The sequence below is a fragment of the Crocodylus siamensis genome, chromosome 1 (assembly GCF_052110815.1).
Source record: "Crocodylus siamensis isolate JL-2025a chromosome 1, ASM5211081v1, whole genome shotgun sequence".
NCBI lineage: Eukaryota > Metazoa > Chordata > Crocodylia > Crocodylidae > Crocodylus > Crocodylus siamensis.
The window spans coordinates 8018777-8037290 of NC_143395.1; the positions used below are offsets into that span (position 1 = coordinate 8018777).

An 18514-nucleotide genomic window follows, 5' to 3' on the forward strand; every position below is an offset into this window, starting at 1 on the left:
CCTATAGAAGCCGCTAGATCATACATGCTCACTACAGGGGCATCTTCCAGCTTCTCTGAAGCATCTAGTGCTGGCCATTGCAGAGGCAAGAGATGGCAGTGGATGATGTGGGATGGGCCACGCTGGCGTGCCGAGTGCAAGCAGTGGCACGGTGACAAACTGGTGCAGCGTTGCACTGCTATAGTGGTAATGAAATGATGGGTAGCGTTGGCCACGTGTCTGGCACTGCACAAGGCTGTGCCTGGGAGCGGGATATTGTAGGAGGGAGCCCGAGGGAGCTGTAGCAGGCTGAACCGGCTCGGGGAGGGCTGGCAGCCAGAAAGCAGGTGGCCTGCCAGTAAACAAACTTGTAGCCAGCTGCCAACAGCAAGATGCACAGAGGGCTGACACCTGGGTGGCTCAGGGGTCGAGAGCTGCAAACAGCTCAGCTAAGCAGCAGGAAGAAAAGGCAGGCTGGTTGTTAGGGGCCCAAGTTGTAGGGTGCCCGAGGGGCATGAGGGTGCTTTGAGCCCTGCCAAGGACCGGGTTCAAGGCAAACAGAAGCAGAGGCTGAGAGGGGCAAAGCCTAAGTGGGAGAGACAGGAGAGCACCTTGAAGCCATGAAAGCTAGGGCCAGAGTCTGACAGAGGCAGAAAGCAAGGCCAGAGGAGAGGTCCCCAGCCTGAGAGATGCGGAGACCAGGGCCAGGGACCCCTAGGCAGCCAAGAACGAAAATCATGGGGCCAAAAGAAGCACAAATAATACAGAGCGTAACTGCATGGCTCAGAGAGGCAGGCAATGCCCTGGAAGGGAAAAAGCCCCAGATTCAGGGCCCTGCTTTCAAGGCTGTTCATCCATTTTAATCAAAGACCCTTTAAAGCCAACAGTGTCACGGATACTGATCCAGAGTCCTGCCACTGAAAGTCATGGTGCTAGTCTAGATTGCACTTGAACAACAAGGGCCAGGATCTGGCCCAACAAAGTTGCGTGAGTGCAAATGGAAGGGTACGCTGGCCTGCAGTGCACAGGGTGAACTGATCACTCTCCTGTGTAAGCAGTGTGAGTGCTGAGAGGCATCACAAGAAATCATAGTGAGATTTTTGGGAGGGATTTGACAGTGCAAAGAGCCGGCAGGTGTCCTGTGCTAGTGACAGAGGGCTGACGAACACCGAGTAGAATACACAACATGGGCTTTTTTTTCCTGAGACCTTAAGTTTTGCTCCTACAGATCCACCAGATTTTCTGTTCCTGTCTTCAGATGCAGATACACTCTTGTTCTTATCAGGGATTCTGGGTCATGTCTTCCAAAACACCTTTCCTATATGAAGAGCTTCTGCAATAAGGGCAGGGAGTTCAGCTCTAATAATATTTTGCAGTGTAATGGCATGAGAGGTTTGCTTTGCAGTATACTAGTCAGCCTACCTATTTCTATTCTCTGTATAGGACTTCATGTAGTGTGTGTTCCTTGGTGAACAAAGATGGCATTGCTGGAACTAAATCTACGTGAAACTCTGCTTTCCTGTGTCTGCATGGTAGCTTTTTTCTTTAATATATGCTTCTTGTTTCAGATGGCCTGTGATTCCATATATTATGCTATAAGAAGTGGTTTATAGTCTTCTATCCACATGAATCTCTAAAAGGGTTTTACTTAGAAGCAACTGAAATGAAAAGTGTTCCAGTGTCATTGATACAAAATTAATACTGTGCCTACAACTGAGTAAATCTTGACTGTTATAACAAATTATTAATGATTTAAAGAATGAGACGACAGATTGCTATTTACTTAATATGAGAAAATAAAGCAATTTTATTCAAATTACTGGGTCCTAATCAAGATTGGAAAACGGCATTATAAATGGGCCAGCTTTAGCAAGATATATTTCTTCATTCAACACATGTCAAAGAAACAACAGAAATTTCTACTCTTTTATCGATTGGCCTAGAAGGGAACAATGAATAGATTTATATTTAATTCAGAAGTTCAAGTAGCTCAACTGTTTCTTCAACAATAAAATATCCCTGATATGCGAAATGAACATAAGTTGTGTTCACAATATATAGAATGTACAGTAAAACAATTGTAACATTAAAGGTAAGGTGAAATGACTTTTCTTTAAATGATTAGCAGTATTACTTGTCGTGTTTATCACAACAGAGCCCCGAGGTTCGGATCAGGATCTTATTGCGGTAGGAGCTGTACACATACATAAAAGCTGCCGGTCAAATCAACAATCATGTGTTCATAGATTATGTGCATTGCCTGAAAATCACAAGTACACCAAGGTGCTCAACCTGTCTTCCTTTACCAGAAATCCCACACAGATCTTCGAGGTAAATAGAGAAGGTCCATTGTCCCCAGCTGTAACTGCGCTTTAACACAACATAAATGCTTTTTTTGAGCCCGCCCAGACCTGAGCTTAAACCTCTTTCCAGCATTCCCCTGCAAAAATGAACCACTTGAGCTAGAAAAAAAGTCTGTGGATTACCACATCCTAAATGCTCTCTAGACAATACAGAGCTAAATCTGCAGCTGGGGTAAATCCACTGGATGTTGGTGGAGTTGTAAGACTTGCACCAATGGAGGGTCTGCTTCAACAGCAACCGAGTCTTTGGGAAGGGATTCGGGGTCTCTGAAAAGCCAAGCAAATTACAGCAATGGATTTGCCACTATGAAAGAAGGATTTTTTCCCCCACTTCTCCTTGCCAACAATGCCCAGTCATTACCACCACTAAACAATGCAAAGGGCTCTCACGTCCTTTGAAACCAAAGACTGAGTCTCCAAATGCCATTGGAAATAACAAGCTTGGGAGGGTAGCAGCAACTCAGCACACTTTGGGAACATTTGAGAGCTGTTGAGCAGGGGATTAAGTGGGCTTTGTGCATTCAGGCACGACGGAGTGTGCATTGTTGTGTCAGAAACACAGCCTTGGGTGTGTGTGGTGTGAGGCAAGGGGCCAAAGGCTGAGTGCTTAAATTTACCCACATGAGAAATGTGATTTAGGCAGAACAAAGCCTGCTCCTGTTGTGCCTCATTGTGATTATAAAATGGATCTGTGCTGTTGTTATAAATAGAAAATGACTGGTGACAAAGGCGCTGGTTTGAATCACTTCAGCGTCCGTGCTCTTATGCTGCGGTTACTGATGTCAGACCAATTTAGTGGCTGTACAGCCCGCAAATGAGTCTGACTCACTGCTAGCCAGTCCACATCGCATGATTTCTTAATCCCATTTTATAATGTGCTGCAGGGGCAGCGGCTTACTCTAGCCTCCAGTGAGAAGTACTGTAAAGAGGCAAGAATTTCTTAAGATGATATCTTTCATTAGACCAGCCATGTAGATGGGATAAAGGTAGATGAGCTTTTGAATGCAAGACATTACCTGGTTACCTGACCAAGAATGTCTTGCATTCAAAAACATAGTTGTTCCAATAAAAGATAACACTCTAAGAAATGATTGCCTCTCACATCATTTCTGGACTATCATGGCTACATCATTCTTAAACTAACAAGTTCTGTAAACTCATCCAAGAGCAAGGTAGCCTACCTTCAAGAAGTCATGAAGCAGCTGCTTGCATCTGTAATAGGCCCAACTCAAATTGCTGAAAAGTATCTTAGTTACTAAAGCTCCCATTGATGTCCATGGCAAAAAGATCAGGACTACAACTAAGACCTGGTGTGATTATCAGTCCATAGGCTGTGGGTTATCTCAGTTGATTGCTCACTGTCATTTATAGATTTAGAAATGACATAGGAGAAGAACTATAATTACATTACCTTCTATCCAAAGGTCTCAAGGCACTTGCAACATTGATGAATTAAACTTCCAATCATTACTATTAAATTGGGTAAACATTATACCTAGCCTGCAGATTAGTAAAATAAGCTCAGGGGATTGATTCTGATGCCCTTACTGAGCAAAACTTTTTCCCATTAATAGTCTCATTAAGGGTTAAAGATTCATGGACAAACATACCACCAGCCTGAGTCCATTTGCCTTTGCAGGAGAAGCAACTTGCCCAAGATCACAGAGCAATTCATCTCAGGAAAGATCCCCAATGGCCCTCTCCTAATAATTGGACTAAACTCCCTTCCAAAATATATGCTTGCACAATCATAGAAAAATAGGGTTAGAAGGAGGTCATCTAGTCCAACCTCTGCTCAAGGCAGGAGCATCTTTGGGCAAACCATTCCAGTCAAATGTCTAATCTGTTGTTAAAAACTTCCAAGAATGGAGAGTCCACAATCTCTTTAGGGAACATGTTCCAATGCTTAACTGCCCTCATAGTGAGCAAGGTTTTCCAACCTAATTTCCAGCCTAAATCCAACCTAAATTTCTCTTGATGCAATTTAAGTGAATGTCATCCTCAATCTCCTGCTCAAATTGAAAACTCCCTACTAAATGATCTATTCAGAATCACATGCCTTGCCTTTTGATTTTGATGCACCACAGGTAACATAAAAAAAAAGTCTCCAAAAATTGTGGATAAGCTCATATTTTCTAAAAGCCTGGGAGTATATTTTAACAAGCTGTTAATAAAGAAGATAGAGAAATGTACTCTCTTTAAGTGTTATTTATTTATTCCTTATTTCCAAACAACAGTAGTTAATTTAGTGCAATAAAAAGAGATTAATTTGGTGCCAGCAGTCATCCCACAAAATGTTTATAGATCTAGAGGGAGGGTTTAGGAACAACTGACACAATCCTGGTGCAGTGCAATGGATAGATGGATTTGACCCACTTCCAACTCAAACGATTCTTTGGGAAATAAAGGATGTTCACTGGGGCTATGGATCTACAACATGAACTCCTTTTAGGGCTCCCTGTAGTACCCATTAGCAATACCCAAGTTTTACTATTTTAATTTAATTTAATTTCTGCCAACAAATTCAATCCTGTGGTGAGAACTGACAGTGTTAACGTTGAGAACCATTAAAGCACATTTGGAGTTTCATTCAATTAAAAAATAATCACCCTATCTAAGGGGAGGTTTCAGTCATTTCAGGGTAAGAGCGAAGCCAACACAATGAAGGCATAGTTATGCTATGGGACACCATCAAGAAACGTGGGGAGGAAGACACTTGTAGGCCAGTGATTCTCAAATTTTATGATTGCACCTCTTTCTCCCCTGATATGCCAGAAGATGCAACACAAGTGGAGTGTCATAATTTCTTACTGACAGTGGCCAGCAGTCAGTTGCAACCTGGAAAAAGCATGGAGGCAAGGAAACCACTGTGACTCTGAGAAGAGTCTGTGCCATTGTGTCATCTGGGACTACTTCTGGAAAGACCAGCCATCAAGTGGCTCAGTTATGTGCTGACAGTTCTAATCTAGACCCTATAATATAGTATCCTTGGTTAAAATGCTTCTAGGATCCCAAGTTAAGTGTTACATATCCTTACATGGATTTCATAAAGAGGCTTTAATACTAAAATTTCCCCCAAATTACTAGCTTCTCCAATTACTCAATAAGTCTAAGCTTCAGTTCTTCCCTGCCTCCTCTGGCATTGTAAGATGTTAGCATTAATGAAGAGATGAAAAACACAGCAAAAGACAAAAATCTTGGAAAAATATTTCCTAAATCAAAACCAAAAGGAACAATTATTATGCTGAGTGGAATAATAAATACATTCAAATTTACCCGTGCCTAAAATACAGATATATTAAATGGAGGGGAGGATTTGTTTATGTTGCTTTAAAAGTTAAGTGTATACTACAATGTGAAACTTTCCATCAACTCCTGGAGTTTGTATGACTGTGAAATTTCTCTCTGGCTAGTTTTTCAACCATTTCATTGCTATGCACCAAAATATCTACCTTAGCAGGAAAGTGGCAACATAGACATCCATTTTGCTTCTCACTTTCACTGCACGGTTTAGAAAAGAGTTGTTGAGATCTCTGGTCTTTAAACAAATGCATAGTATTAGATTAGTATCTGGAATTAGGAGGTGGTGCTCTAAAATGTGGTTCCTCATCTTTTCCATATTATGGCTCCCCTGGAACTTCTGTCTGGGATCTAGCCATGATCTCTCTCCTATCTAATGATATGGAAAGGCAGGATGGCCCTGACCACCACCTGTAGTTAAAAGCCCTGGTCTTTTGTATCTCTAATGCTTGTGTACCTGTTTCTGTTGGGTTTTGTTGTAGGTATAGAGACTAAAGAAGGAGAAGAAAAAAAATCAGGAATTGGAGTGGAATAGGAAGAGAAAGAGAGAGAAAAGCATAAGGGATTAATACATGTCTTACTGAAACAGATACCATGCAAAAATCATGGTCTGCCTCACTTTTAGGAACACATTGTGCTGCTTTCCTCTGCTTAGTTCCTTTACCCGACTCCCTTGTAATATGTACCTGACATTTTTCCCTGCCAGTTACCTTTAAACTGACTGAAACACAGAACAACACTGACATCCCATAAGTGCATAGATAGCAATACATACCATGAGATTGGCATTCTCAGAAAAAACAATAACCTCTGAAAATTTCCTTTCCTTGGAAAGGACAAGTGTTTGTCATGATTCCAAATATAAGCATCCTAGAATCACATACTCTCTAGTTTTCTCACCTTTTCAGCTAAGGCGACTTTTTGGCAACTCACATATCCTAACAGAAAGAAAGAGTGTTACTAATGTATGAGTTTGCCCAAAAGGCCAACATTAATATTAATGAAAGAGGATTCAATATTGGTTCCAATATGAATGGAGTGTTGGACTGAGTGAACTGGTATCTTTGAAAAAAATATCTAAGAAATGTTTGGAAGAAATGGACATCTTTACAGACATTTGGTCTGCATTTCTGAAATGTAGATGATTAAATCCATATTGTTGGCGTCTTCCCCTTCTGCACTATGTCTTTCTTTACATCTTGAAAGAAATTTATGAACAAAGTTATTGTAAATCTGTACTGTCTGTCTTGTCACTTAGATTCTTTTCAGAAATGCTGCTTTGCCAATGTAGATAAACAACCTTCTGCATGATTAACATTTACTACTTGCAATTCTAAATACAATGGAAGGGCACAAAAATACCCAGCATAGAAGAGTCCTGGAGCTCTTTGAAATCTCACTGGTGATGGGAAAAAGAAGCTCATTTAATATCTTGGGCCCAGGGAGCTGGGCTGGAAATTACAGAAAAATAATTTTCTGTGCAAGATACCAAGCGCTGCCTACTTTTGGCCACGGCTAAAGGCAAGAAGTACAAAGGCGAGCAAATGTGACATCTGAAAATCTGACTTCGGATTTCAAACCATACAAATTTCAAGGAGTTTCTGAATCCACCCAGAAACTTAGGTCAGTCTAGTATAGTAAGGGAGAAGGTACAAAATTCAAGATCTATACTAAATTCGAGGTAGAGTTGGTCAAAACATAGATATTTTTCCTTGTGAAACTTTTGCTAAAAGCATTATTTCATTTTCATAATTCTTTTTAATTTTTCAGGGTGCTGTTGAAAAAAAATCTCTCAAATACTCAGTGTTTCACTTACGAAAAAAATAGAGGTTTGGGATTTTCAGGTTTTATACTGAAATCCCCCAAATTTTCAATGAAAATGCAGATTATTTAATCAAACTGTCCATTGCATTGAAAATCCACATTTTGTTGGGAGTAAAATAATTCTGGCAAAAGAATTTAGGATTTCTACAGCTCTGACGAGAATTTTGTTCAGAACTAAAAATGTGTAATTTCCTTTAGACTGCATTGTAGGGAAAATGTAAAGAATCTGCATTAGAATATTACAGAACCTTTCAAGGTTTTATTCAAGTTTGGTTCAAGAAACTGAGGACAGCAGATATTAGCATCAGTCCTGAACTGCTTCATCTACCTTCCCCAAGACCCACTGTCTCTACACATTTCATAAAGGAGCCAAGTGAAATATGCCCAGAGCAGCAGGCTGCATCTGTCTCCTACTTTTTTTTATTCACAGTTCACACATAGTTCTGATTAGACAAAGCTTCTAATTGAAATATAAACCTGGGAAATGATGATGGAGAAAAGCACAGTCTCCGTTGATCAGAGCTCTGCCTGCCAAGGCATGCTGAAAAAAAATCCAAACTGGCCATTAGTCAGACATCAGGAAAGCACTGCTCATTACAAAATAATTTGCAAGCCCTGGTTATAACACATTCTTACAGTAAGAATCAGCCCAGCCCATAGGCTGAATGAAAAAAGAGACAGAAAGAAAAGACCAAATCAAACAAAATAAACAAACAATTAAATATCTATTTAAAATACAAATAATTCCAATCTGATGAAGAAAAGAGTTTAACAAACCATATGTGCTTGTTCAGTCTCTTCTAATCTCATTGGATTTTCCTGGCTGTTACTCGTGCTCTCTGAGCCAGTTGATTTCTCAGCAATATTTTGAAGTGTGTGAGTCTCTGCCCTCCAGTCTCGCCTTTGTTTAAAAAGCCCATATCGAGGGAAGACCAGGGAGTTCATGGACTTTCAACTAAGCTTTTGGAAAGTTCAGAACAAACCGATTGCCATGGGCAAAATGCTAGTCAGCTACAAAATGTCCTTGCAATCAGTGGCCAATATTCTGCTACCTATTGGGCTGGTGTGAAAGCAGAATAACTCCACCAACATTCATGGAATTGTTCCAGATCTACACCAGTGTACTAGAGCCAAATCTGAATTTGTTAGTAATCTCCAGTCCAGTTCTTTCTAACTGTAAACCAGCACTAGAGTTTCTTACTGTAAGCCCTTCCTTCATGTAAAGGTTTGCTAGTCCCACGCAGGAGCAGGAGTCTGACCAGGACTGGAGCCAATGAGGCCAACTTGAGGTCAACTTATTTTATCTTTAAACAACTGCAACTCCTTCCAAATCGATAGGTCTGGATTGAAAGTCTTGTCTTTAATATGTGTATACACTTAGCCTTTTCTGTCCTGTACAAAAGAATAGCTACCCTTAATTTTTTTAAGAGATACACCAGTAAAGTTCAGCTCAAAGCAGATTGCGGCATGCAGCAGCTGCCCACAGCACAAAACAGCCAGTTGCCAAAAGCAGTCCAAGTGAGCAATCAGGAGGGTCATTAAATGGTAGCTATATGAAACACGGGAATGAGTAAAACCAAGCTACCATGCTTTTATGTGAGCTAGTATACTTGCCAACTTTCCAGTTAGGAATGGGAGTCTTCCTTTTTATATGAGAGGCAAAAGTTTCTTATGGCAGTATCTTTTACAAGACTAATAATGTAGTTGGGATAGTCAGACAAGCTTTCAAATGCAAGACATTCTTCCTTGGGTCTTTTCTTTAGGGACTCCTTCCCAACTCATCCTACTGAATAGCTTCAAGCCACTCTGCTTTCTGTAATGGGAGAGGAAGGCTGGAGAGTGACCTAGCTGGAACTTAAAAAGAAAGAAGGTATTTCTCTCCACTTGAGGCAACCAGTTTCTACTCTGCAGCCATGTCTCCATACCAACAAAGCTGGCAAATATACAGCGAAGATGCAACTGCCCAAAAGAATTCAGCCAACTGTGATGATTTCTGTGAGGATACAATTGAGTAATCTTATAGCCCCTATTAGTGCAGTGCCTGAGTCCCTCCACTGACTTGCACATTGAGTGGGCTTTTTTGGCATCAATGCTGTTCTTCCAAGGAATGTCCGCTCAATGTCTCATTCTATTTTCCTTTAAAAGTTCAAATTGAAGTATGCAAGTCAGATGCAAAGTAGCAAGTTGGACATATTCACTGATCCTTCCTCCACTACTGTCAAGTTAATAAATATCTTATAGACCCCTTAGCCCTGTTAAATAAGAAGCTGTATTGAAGGAGGTTTTAAAATATAACTTCTCAGAGGGTTTTTCCCTTCATGCTCTCAACACACACGTTTCTCTTATCTCAAGGTCCCACCAGCAGTGATTTTTTTGAAGAGATCACAACAGAAAAAGGTGCCTTTGGCACAAGCCAGGGAAGGACCAGTTCTGTACTTTCCAACTCCAGCTATTTGAAATTTCAGCTAAAAACACTAGTTTTAAAGGCCCTAGTCAGACAAGTTAGATGGCTGATATTCCCCTCCCACCACCGCCAAAAAAATAAAAGGACTATTTTCAAATACTGATTGCAAATGATAATACTCGTTCCAGATCTTAGGTTCAGATTTCAGAGGGTCCCCCCTAGCCTTGCACTGTGGTTTCCTTATGTTTTCTCAAGGGAGAGGCAGATTTATCCCTGACCAATTCACTTTAACAGCTGAAATCATGGGGACGCCAACCACATAGTGTAATGACAAATATATCCTAAGGCAACAAGGAAAGGAGTCTGTGAAATGGAGATCCACAGGGACACTGAGCCTGTGCTGGTGTGTGCAGGTGTCAGTTAGGATTTGCTGAGCCGCTTGGCCACATCTGCATAGGCTTGTTCAATTTCTTTGTCCGCAGCACAGGTGTTGGTGAATTCATCTCTGGCATAGGCATTCTTCAGGTACCGCCACAGTCCCGTCATCTCTGTTGGGAATTCATAGTTGCGATATTTCTTTGTGACAATCTAGAACAAAGACAAAAAAGAAACCCTGTTAGTGGTGTGTTGTGTCATATTGTGATGTTATGCTTACTTCTTTTAGTTACATAACAAAGAGGGAAGTAAGGGCATGGAGGCTCAGAGGCCTGTAAGAGAAGCCTTCAGGAGGTCGCCCAACCCATACAAAGACATGATCTGAGCTAAGCACGGTCTGATACAACTGTGTGGTAACCATAGCCAAATTCTGACTTTTTAACAGCAATCACTGTACTCAGAAACCCATTGGGCTGTACCATGTAATTTTCAGTTATTTTCCTTCATTCCTATGTACACTCCTTCTAAAAGCTGTGCTGCCAGAATGGTATCCTCAGATGAGAACAGGCTGATAATCTGACATTTTAAGAAGTGCACAGGGCTAACAGGATGATGTGAAGAAAGAGTAAAAGAATGTAATATGTATAGTCTCATCAAGCAATGCTGGTGCTGGACATAACAAGACATGGGAAGGATACATGCAAAAGGGAGGGAATAGTACTGTTCAGGACAGTACAGGGCACTGTGATTTAGATACCAAGATACTAAGTGTGTTAGTAATCTCAAAGTCAGAGAACGAGGAATATTGGGATTAAACAGAAAATTATGTACAGCGATATTTTCTTATTCTTGAGATATATTAGACTAAAATTCTCCCTCGAGAGAAGTGGTCAACACCCTACCTGTAAAGACACGTATATCTTGATTCATGAAGACAAGTAAGCACTTGCCTAACTTTAAAAATGAAGTCAGTGGGACTAACTGGACTTGACCTTCCAGGTTGTCTAGGCAATGAATATAAGAATATACCACAGAATGGCTTAGTTAATGATGGGGGATGGGTTAGTTAATATATTGGATGCCTCTCCTCTCTAATTGTTAATAAAGTATAAACATATCCCTGGGCACAAAAGGAGTTCCACCCAATTGTACTATTCAGCTTCCCTCTCTTTTCTAAAGCACTCAGATAGGTAGACATCCATCTGAGAATATTTAGGATAGCCCTGTTCCTAGAGGGGACAGTAATTTATGTTTATACCAGTATCTCTGACATACTCCGAGCCAAATTCTGACCTAAATTGCCGCAATGCAACCCTTCAGCCCTCAGTAATGTTTTATGTGTGTATAGGGAAGGTAGAACATGCCCTTCCACTGAAAACTGTGATTTGCAAAATGCCCAATACATCTTTTTTATCAAATAATAAGGTCCTTCTGCAATTGGTTTCTACTTATGTCTTTAAAACACATCTAAGAGAATTGGCTGTGGCTGTTCAAGTCTATCACAAATTTGTACCTCTCTTTGTAATGAGGAAAAATGAATTAGCTATGGGCCACACAAAGAAAATCTAAGCTAGGCTTTAACACTGAAAAATCTGGCCTTACTTCCATCAGTTAAGAGGAGCCAGAGAGAAAGCTAAACCAGTCAGACGATTATCACATTTCTTGGGCAGTAACTTATGTACCACATTTTGTATTTGCTTTTTTACAGTCAGCTCCCATGGCTTAGCTTATGTTTTGGCTTATAGAGCCAAACTAGATGCATGACTTGGATCTCCTTTCAAGTTTTATGGCTTGCCAAGGACTACCAGGTACTTGTTTCATTCTGAAGAAGCATGTAATGTGATAAATAAATGGAGAATTTAGAAGACAGAATGATGTACATCCTTTACACTAATCCAGTGACCATTCTGCATCTTAAATCCTATAATAGAGTGCTAACTTTGATTTGTTAACTTTTCTGTGCAGAATACCAGCTGGAACATATACCCCAGAAATGGAGAACTGCTGTTCCTAGGTGATATATGGGTGTGAATACACTGAAGTTTTGACATCTCTTTTGAGAACAACAGGAACTAACTAATGGTTGTGATGCCCTGTGTAAGGGCCTGGGGCAATATGATAATAGTAAAAACAAAATCAGGAAACCTAGGCTGGCTATACACGGAGGTGGGTAGGGGGAGCATTTTAATAAGAGTATTTCCCAGGCAGCCACTCTAATTAAAACACCTCACTGTTATGTGTACTAAGCCCCATGTTTAAAAATGTACATGGGACTCTTTAGCTAAACCTCATTCAACAGGATTTAGTTTAAGTGCCCCTGCTGCCATTTAAAAATGCACAGGGGCTTAATACCTGGGATGCAGCAGCAATGCTACAGCATTACAATTCGAATGCAGATGTGTTCTAATCAGAAAGCCAACGAGCATGTGTATAGGCAGCCCTAGGTAGAACATGGCTCTGCCACTAACTCACTGTGTGACCATGAACATATCATAGATCATACAGAAGTAGGGCCCTAAGGGACCTCCGGAAGCCATCTAATCCAACCTCCTTCCTGAGGCAGGCTCATCTCTATCCAAACCAACCCATATCACTTTAATCCCTCTAAGATTTCCCCATGTACAAAATGAGACAAATGGTCCTTATCCACAACTGTATACTGCTTTAAGATCTTTGTAGGCAGAGCCCTTCAAAGGCATTTAGAGTCCTAACTCAAGGGGAGCCATGTGCCTAAGTACTTTGGAAATTTGAGACTCAAGAGTTATATCCACAAAAGGATGTATAGCACTTATGTATAGCAACACAAAACATTAGGGTACCTAATGGAATCCACAATCCTGTACGACATGTAAGGGAGATTTAGGTGACTACATATGGGATCCATAAAATCAACATGTTGAACAAAGTGTTGCCTAAACTAGTCAAAGCCAATGAGAAATGCTGAGGATGTGACTTTATCCCCAGTCCACTCTAGGATCAGTCACTCATCTCCTATAGGGATTCACCCCAGTGAACACTGTTCCAGAGTTGGGCATGTACCCTGGCTCTTTCCCACAAAACATGGTCATTTAAAAAGAGGTGAAAGTGCCCTCCCTTACCTGTAGTCCAGTGGTTACCAGACTCACCAAGCATAAAGAAGGCTCAGGTATAATTTCCTCATTTGCCTTAAAAGACTTGAACCTAACCACTAAGCCATTGGCAAAATAGGGACACCACCATCACCTTTCTCCAGCCAGGCTTTGTACAGGGCTTGAGCCTGTAGATGTTTTTAGAATACCTATTGGACCAAGCCCAGTAGGAAAAATACCATGAGAGGAAGAACATCTATTCTGTAGATCCTGACAGGGTTCAGTGTCTACCTCCTCAGGACTGTCAAGACAGAGGACATGTCTATGAAGTGCAGGGTTGTGTCGAGATGTCCAAGCTGGCTCAAGTACTGGGAAAAGTTTAGCTATGGCACCATGGAACGTTACATAGGCCAATTTGCCCTGCTTCTCAGGAGGATAAATTAGCCTGGGTGCTGAATGCTGGCTCAAGTATCCCTACATGTGAAATCAATATGAGGTTAGATGCCTAATAGGCCTTAGGTATCTAAACACCTCTGTAGATCTGAGCCTGAGATCTAATTTTAAGTTTTTATTTTCATGCCCACAATGTGCTGCCTTATCTCAAGTCTGCATACAATAGGCAGAATAATTTAAAAAAACAACAACATTTATAACACGGTCTGTTGGAAAGCTAAAATCTGGCTAACAAGGTTTTGGAGCTGTCATGGTAGCTGGCTTTCAAATGTGCTTCCTAATGAAATAACCAAAAAGCCACAAAGCTTATACAACCACTACTTTATAAAACCAATATGTTGGAGTTGTGAGTTTAGCATGAGAAGACAGAAGCAGCTGCAAACAGCGGTACTATTTAATGTAAAGACACCAACCCGAAAAAACTGAAAGGAAGTAAAGTGGAAATGAGCAACAAGTGCACGAGATTAAAGAAAAGCAAGCTAACCTGGACAGCATGAGCTGTGCGAAAGCCTTTGGTGGTTCCTAATAACTTGGCTGGCAGTCTGCCTAAAGCAGCATCTCTTCTGTCCTGCACACCCTAACACCTTGGAAGGAAGAAAAACTTAAAGCTTATCATGCTTGATGGGGGCTTTGCTATTAAGTTTAGAGGAAGAAAGACCAGATCCTTAAACTACACATACACCCAGATTCACAAAGTTTGAAGTAAATACAGGTAGACAGATTTTCAGAAAGGAAAGAGATGTCCTATCAATGAAGAGCCTGTTTCAAATTCTGTATGATTTGCTTTGTATATTTAGTCAAGACAGTAGGAACTTTTTAACTCTCCATTGATGAAGCTCATTTATATAGTGACAATGCTAGAGAACTGCGGTGGTAGCTCAGATGTGCAGACTGTTCTCAGACCACAGTTGTTTATGCATCAGATAAGGTCCTTTACCTTAACAACATGGAGCTTGGGCAGAAGATTGCAGTCAGCAAGTGTCAGCTCATCCCCATCCAGAAACTTGCGCTTGGATACCTTTTCCTCTTGGGTTTTGTTTGTATCAATCTCTTCAGGCAGAGGGTTGCTCAGATAGTCATCCAACTTCTTTAAAGCCTTTGTCAAACCCTTCTCAAGGGCTATGTAAAAAAAAATAAAGGGAGGAGACAGAAGAAAAACACTTAGAAACATTCTCATCAACACTGTCCGGGAACTTACGTAGAAGGCTAGGATCCTGAGCTGTTCTGCACCTGTTTTTGTTGTAATCTCCATGTTATCTGAGTGTAAAGTAGCCATATTTCCTCTGGTACAGAAGTGATGTGGAAAGTTCTTATGCCACATTTCTTCCTTACTGCCTGTAGAGCAGCAAAAGGTACAAATGCAAGAAAGAAAAATGCTGTGGTCACTATGCTCGTATGTCCAGATGATCCAAGGGTGTGTTCTCACCTCATCCTGGCTCTTGCATCCCAGTGTAAATTAAAGCAGCTATAGACTGCTCTAATTGGGGTTTTTGGCTATGTGCAGAGAGTAGACACTATCACATAGTTCTAACTGAATAAACAGTGAAGATGCTAATTAACTGGAACCCACAAATTCAGTAGCACTATTCTTGCCCAATAGCATTGCAATTCATTGCCCACCTCCAGATTATCAAAAATCAAACCCAGTTTTGTACTTTAGGCCCATTTTCTGTGTCATACATATTAATCCAAGTCATAGCAACAGCTTCAAAAATACCCCCTAAAGTTTTATAGTGACATCTTCTTCCTACACCAGCTTAGAAGGCATGTGATGATTGAAATGAAAGCAATTTGACAATAATAATACATAATGCTATTCCAGACAGCCACCATATTCAGCCACCTTCAAGACATTCCCAATTTCAGAGATGAATTTGTGTCAAATTCTCCTTCCAATCAATTTCACAGGGGTTGCCTAACAGAGAGGAGGCTTTAGATCCTTCACATTAATTCTTACTAAAGTCCTGCCTTATCAAAAACTGCTATTGACTCCAGGGGGATTTCTGGGCTCAAAGCACTAAGAAGATATGACCTGTAACAAAACACTAAACTTTCATGCAAAAATGTCAATACAGTCACTAGATCTGTGTACCTACACTCTACCATCATGGCAATAAAAAGAAATGCTGTACTGGTAATTTTCCTGAGCCACCCAACGCAGTGTACAGGCATATCTCGTTTGATTGTGCTTCGCTTTATTGCGCTTTGCAGATATTGCGCTTTTACAAATTGAAGGTTTGTGGCAACCCTGTGTCGAGCAAGTCTATCGGCACCATTTTTCCATCGGCGCCATTCAGCTCAGATGATGGTTAGCATTTTTTAGCAATAAAGTATTTTTTAATTAAGGTATGTACATTGTTTTTTAGACATAATGCTATTGCACACTTAATAGACTACAGTATAGTGTAAACATAACTGTTATATGCACTGGGAAACCAAAAAATGACTCGCTTTATTGCGATATTCGCTTTATTGCAGTGGTCTGGAACCGAACCCGCAATATCTCCGAGGTATGCCTGTATTTACCCTGAGAAGCTATGTGCAAGATTGCAAGTTATTCTTTGCTTGCATACACTGCTAGGGCAAGGACCATCTTTTGGCTCTGTGTTTGGCCCAGGACATATGTCCCTGCACACTAGAGTAATACAAGCTCTGATAATGTACAGAGTGCAAAATAACCATGTAACTCTAAAGAAAGGGAGAGGAATCTCAGCTAGTGTAAACTGACAGAACCTCTACTGACTTGCATCACTAAGGATGCGGTCCTGAATCATTACCTGATTGGGGTCCAGACCTGCAAACTAGACATCTGTGAGTAATCAGATGCACTAGTAGTTCCATTTGATTCTGTGGGGTTAGTCAGTGAGTGAAGTTATTCACAGACATAAGGCTACAACGATTTCACAGTTTCATAGTTTCTAGGGTTGGAAGGGACCTGAGCAGATCGAGTCCGACCCCCTGCCATGGCAGGAAAGAGTACTGGGGTCAAACAACCCCGACAAGGTGTACATCTAGTCTCCTCTTAAAGGCCCCCAGGGTAGGAGCCAGCTCCACTTCTCTTGGAAGTTGGTTCCAGACCCTAGCCGCCCTGACCGTGAAGTAGCGCCTCCTGATATCTAGCCTAAATCTACCCTCAGCCAGCTTGTGACCATTATTCCTGGTCACTCCTAGTAGTGCTTGGGGGAACAGGGACTTCCCCAATGCCTGCTGATCCCCCTGACTAGTTTGTAACTGGCCACTAGATCCCCCCTCAGCCTTTTCTTGTGGAGGCTGAACAGGTTCAGGTCCATAGCCTCTCCTCGTAGGGCCTGCCCTGCTGACCCCGATCATGCGAGTGGCCTCCTCTGGACCCTCTCCACGCTGTCCACATCCCTCTTGAAGTGCGGCGCCCAGAACTGGACGCAGTACTCCAGCTGCAGCCTGACCAGTGCCGCATAGAGGGGGAGGATCACCTCCTTGGACCTGCTCGAGATGCATCTGTGGATGCATGACAAGGTAGGGTTGGCCTTTCTGACTGCATCCCCACACTGCCAGCCCATTTTCATTTTGGCATCAATGATGATTCCAAGATCCTTTTCTGCCTCTGTACTGACAAGAAGGGAGTTCCCCAGCCTGTAGGTATGGTGCTGATTTTTCCTCCCCAGGTGCAGCACCTTGCACTTGTCGGTGTTGAATCCCACCCTATTCTCATCCGCCCACCCCTGTAACCTGACTGCAGCCTATTCCTCCCTTCTAGCATGCCCACATCCCCCCACATCTTAGTGTCATCAGCAAATTTGAACAGGGTGCTATTTACCCCCTCATCCAAGTCACTGATGAAGATGTTGAACAGTGCGGGCCTGAGGACCGAGCCCTGGGGTACCCTACTGCTCACGTCCCTCCAGGTTGAAAATGACCCATCCACCACCACTCTCTGGGTGCGGCCCTCCAACCAGTTGGTGACCCATTTGACTGTGTGGGTGTCAACACCACAGTCCCCCCAGTTTCTTAATGAGAACGGGGTGAGAGACAGTATTGAAGACCTTCCGAAAGTCCAGGAAGACTATGTCCACTGCTACCCCTGCATCTAAGGATTTGGTGACCTGGTCGTAGAAGTCCACCAGGTTGGTCTGACAGGACCTGCCGCTAATGACCCTGTGTTGGTTGCCCCTAAGCATAATCTCCCCTGCTGGCCCCTCATGGAGCGATAATTCGCTCAAAAAGCTTGCCCAGGATTGAGGTAAGACTAACCAGCCTATAGTTTCCCAGGTCCTCCTCCTTCCCCTTTTTGAAGATGGGAACCACATTGGCCCTCTTCCAGTCATCTGGCACCACACCAGAGCACCACGAGTGCTCGTAAAGCCATGCCGGGGTCTCACAATGACCTCAGCCAATTCCCTCAGTACTCGAGGGTGGAGATTGTCTGGACCAGCTGATTTGAATACATCCAGTCCCTCCAGAAGTTCCCTAACTAGTTCCTCCTGTCAGCCCCTCAATTTTGCAGGGCTCCTGTTTTAAACCCATTTTACCTGGAGCAGGGCAGACTTACAACAGCTGAAGAAATCACCCTATAGATGAAGGAAGAGATTCAGCATGCCACAGCATGCAGGAGCAGGGACAGGCAGAAGCACAGCACCACTGGGACTCCCCTGGAACTGCTGTGACATCCATTGCATGCTCTGTGCCAGCAATGTAAGTTAAATTAGGCCACATGATGCTCTCATTTCTACTGAGGCTTGTTAAGGTGGGGAGCAGGAAAGCACAACCAG

At 42.1% G+C, this 18514-nt stretch overlaps 1 protein-coding gene across 5 annotated transcripts in view; it reads right to left on the minus strand.

Moving 5' to 3' along the window:
* Positions 1-1757: 1757 nt before the first annotated feature.
* Positions 1758-18514, minus strand: part of CLIC5 (CLIC family member 5) — a 131088-nt gene continuing 114331 nt past the window's right edge. For all 5 annotated transcript variants that reach the window (XM_090031020.1, XM_090031039.1, XM_090031029.1 and 2 more), the window contains 2 exons: positions 14704-14885; positions 1758-10458 (listed from right to left, as the gene is read on the minus strand). In XM_090031020.1, coding sequence (XP_089887146.1) covers positions 10291-10458; positions 14704-14885 — 350 coding nt within the window. In that variant the 3' untranslated portion in view covers positions 1758-10290. The remainder of the gene's footprint in view (positions 10459-14703; positions 14886-18514) is intronic.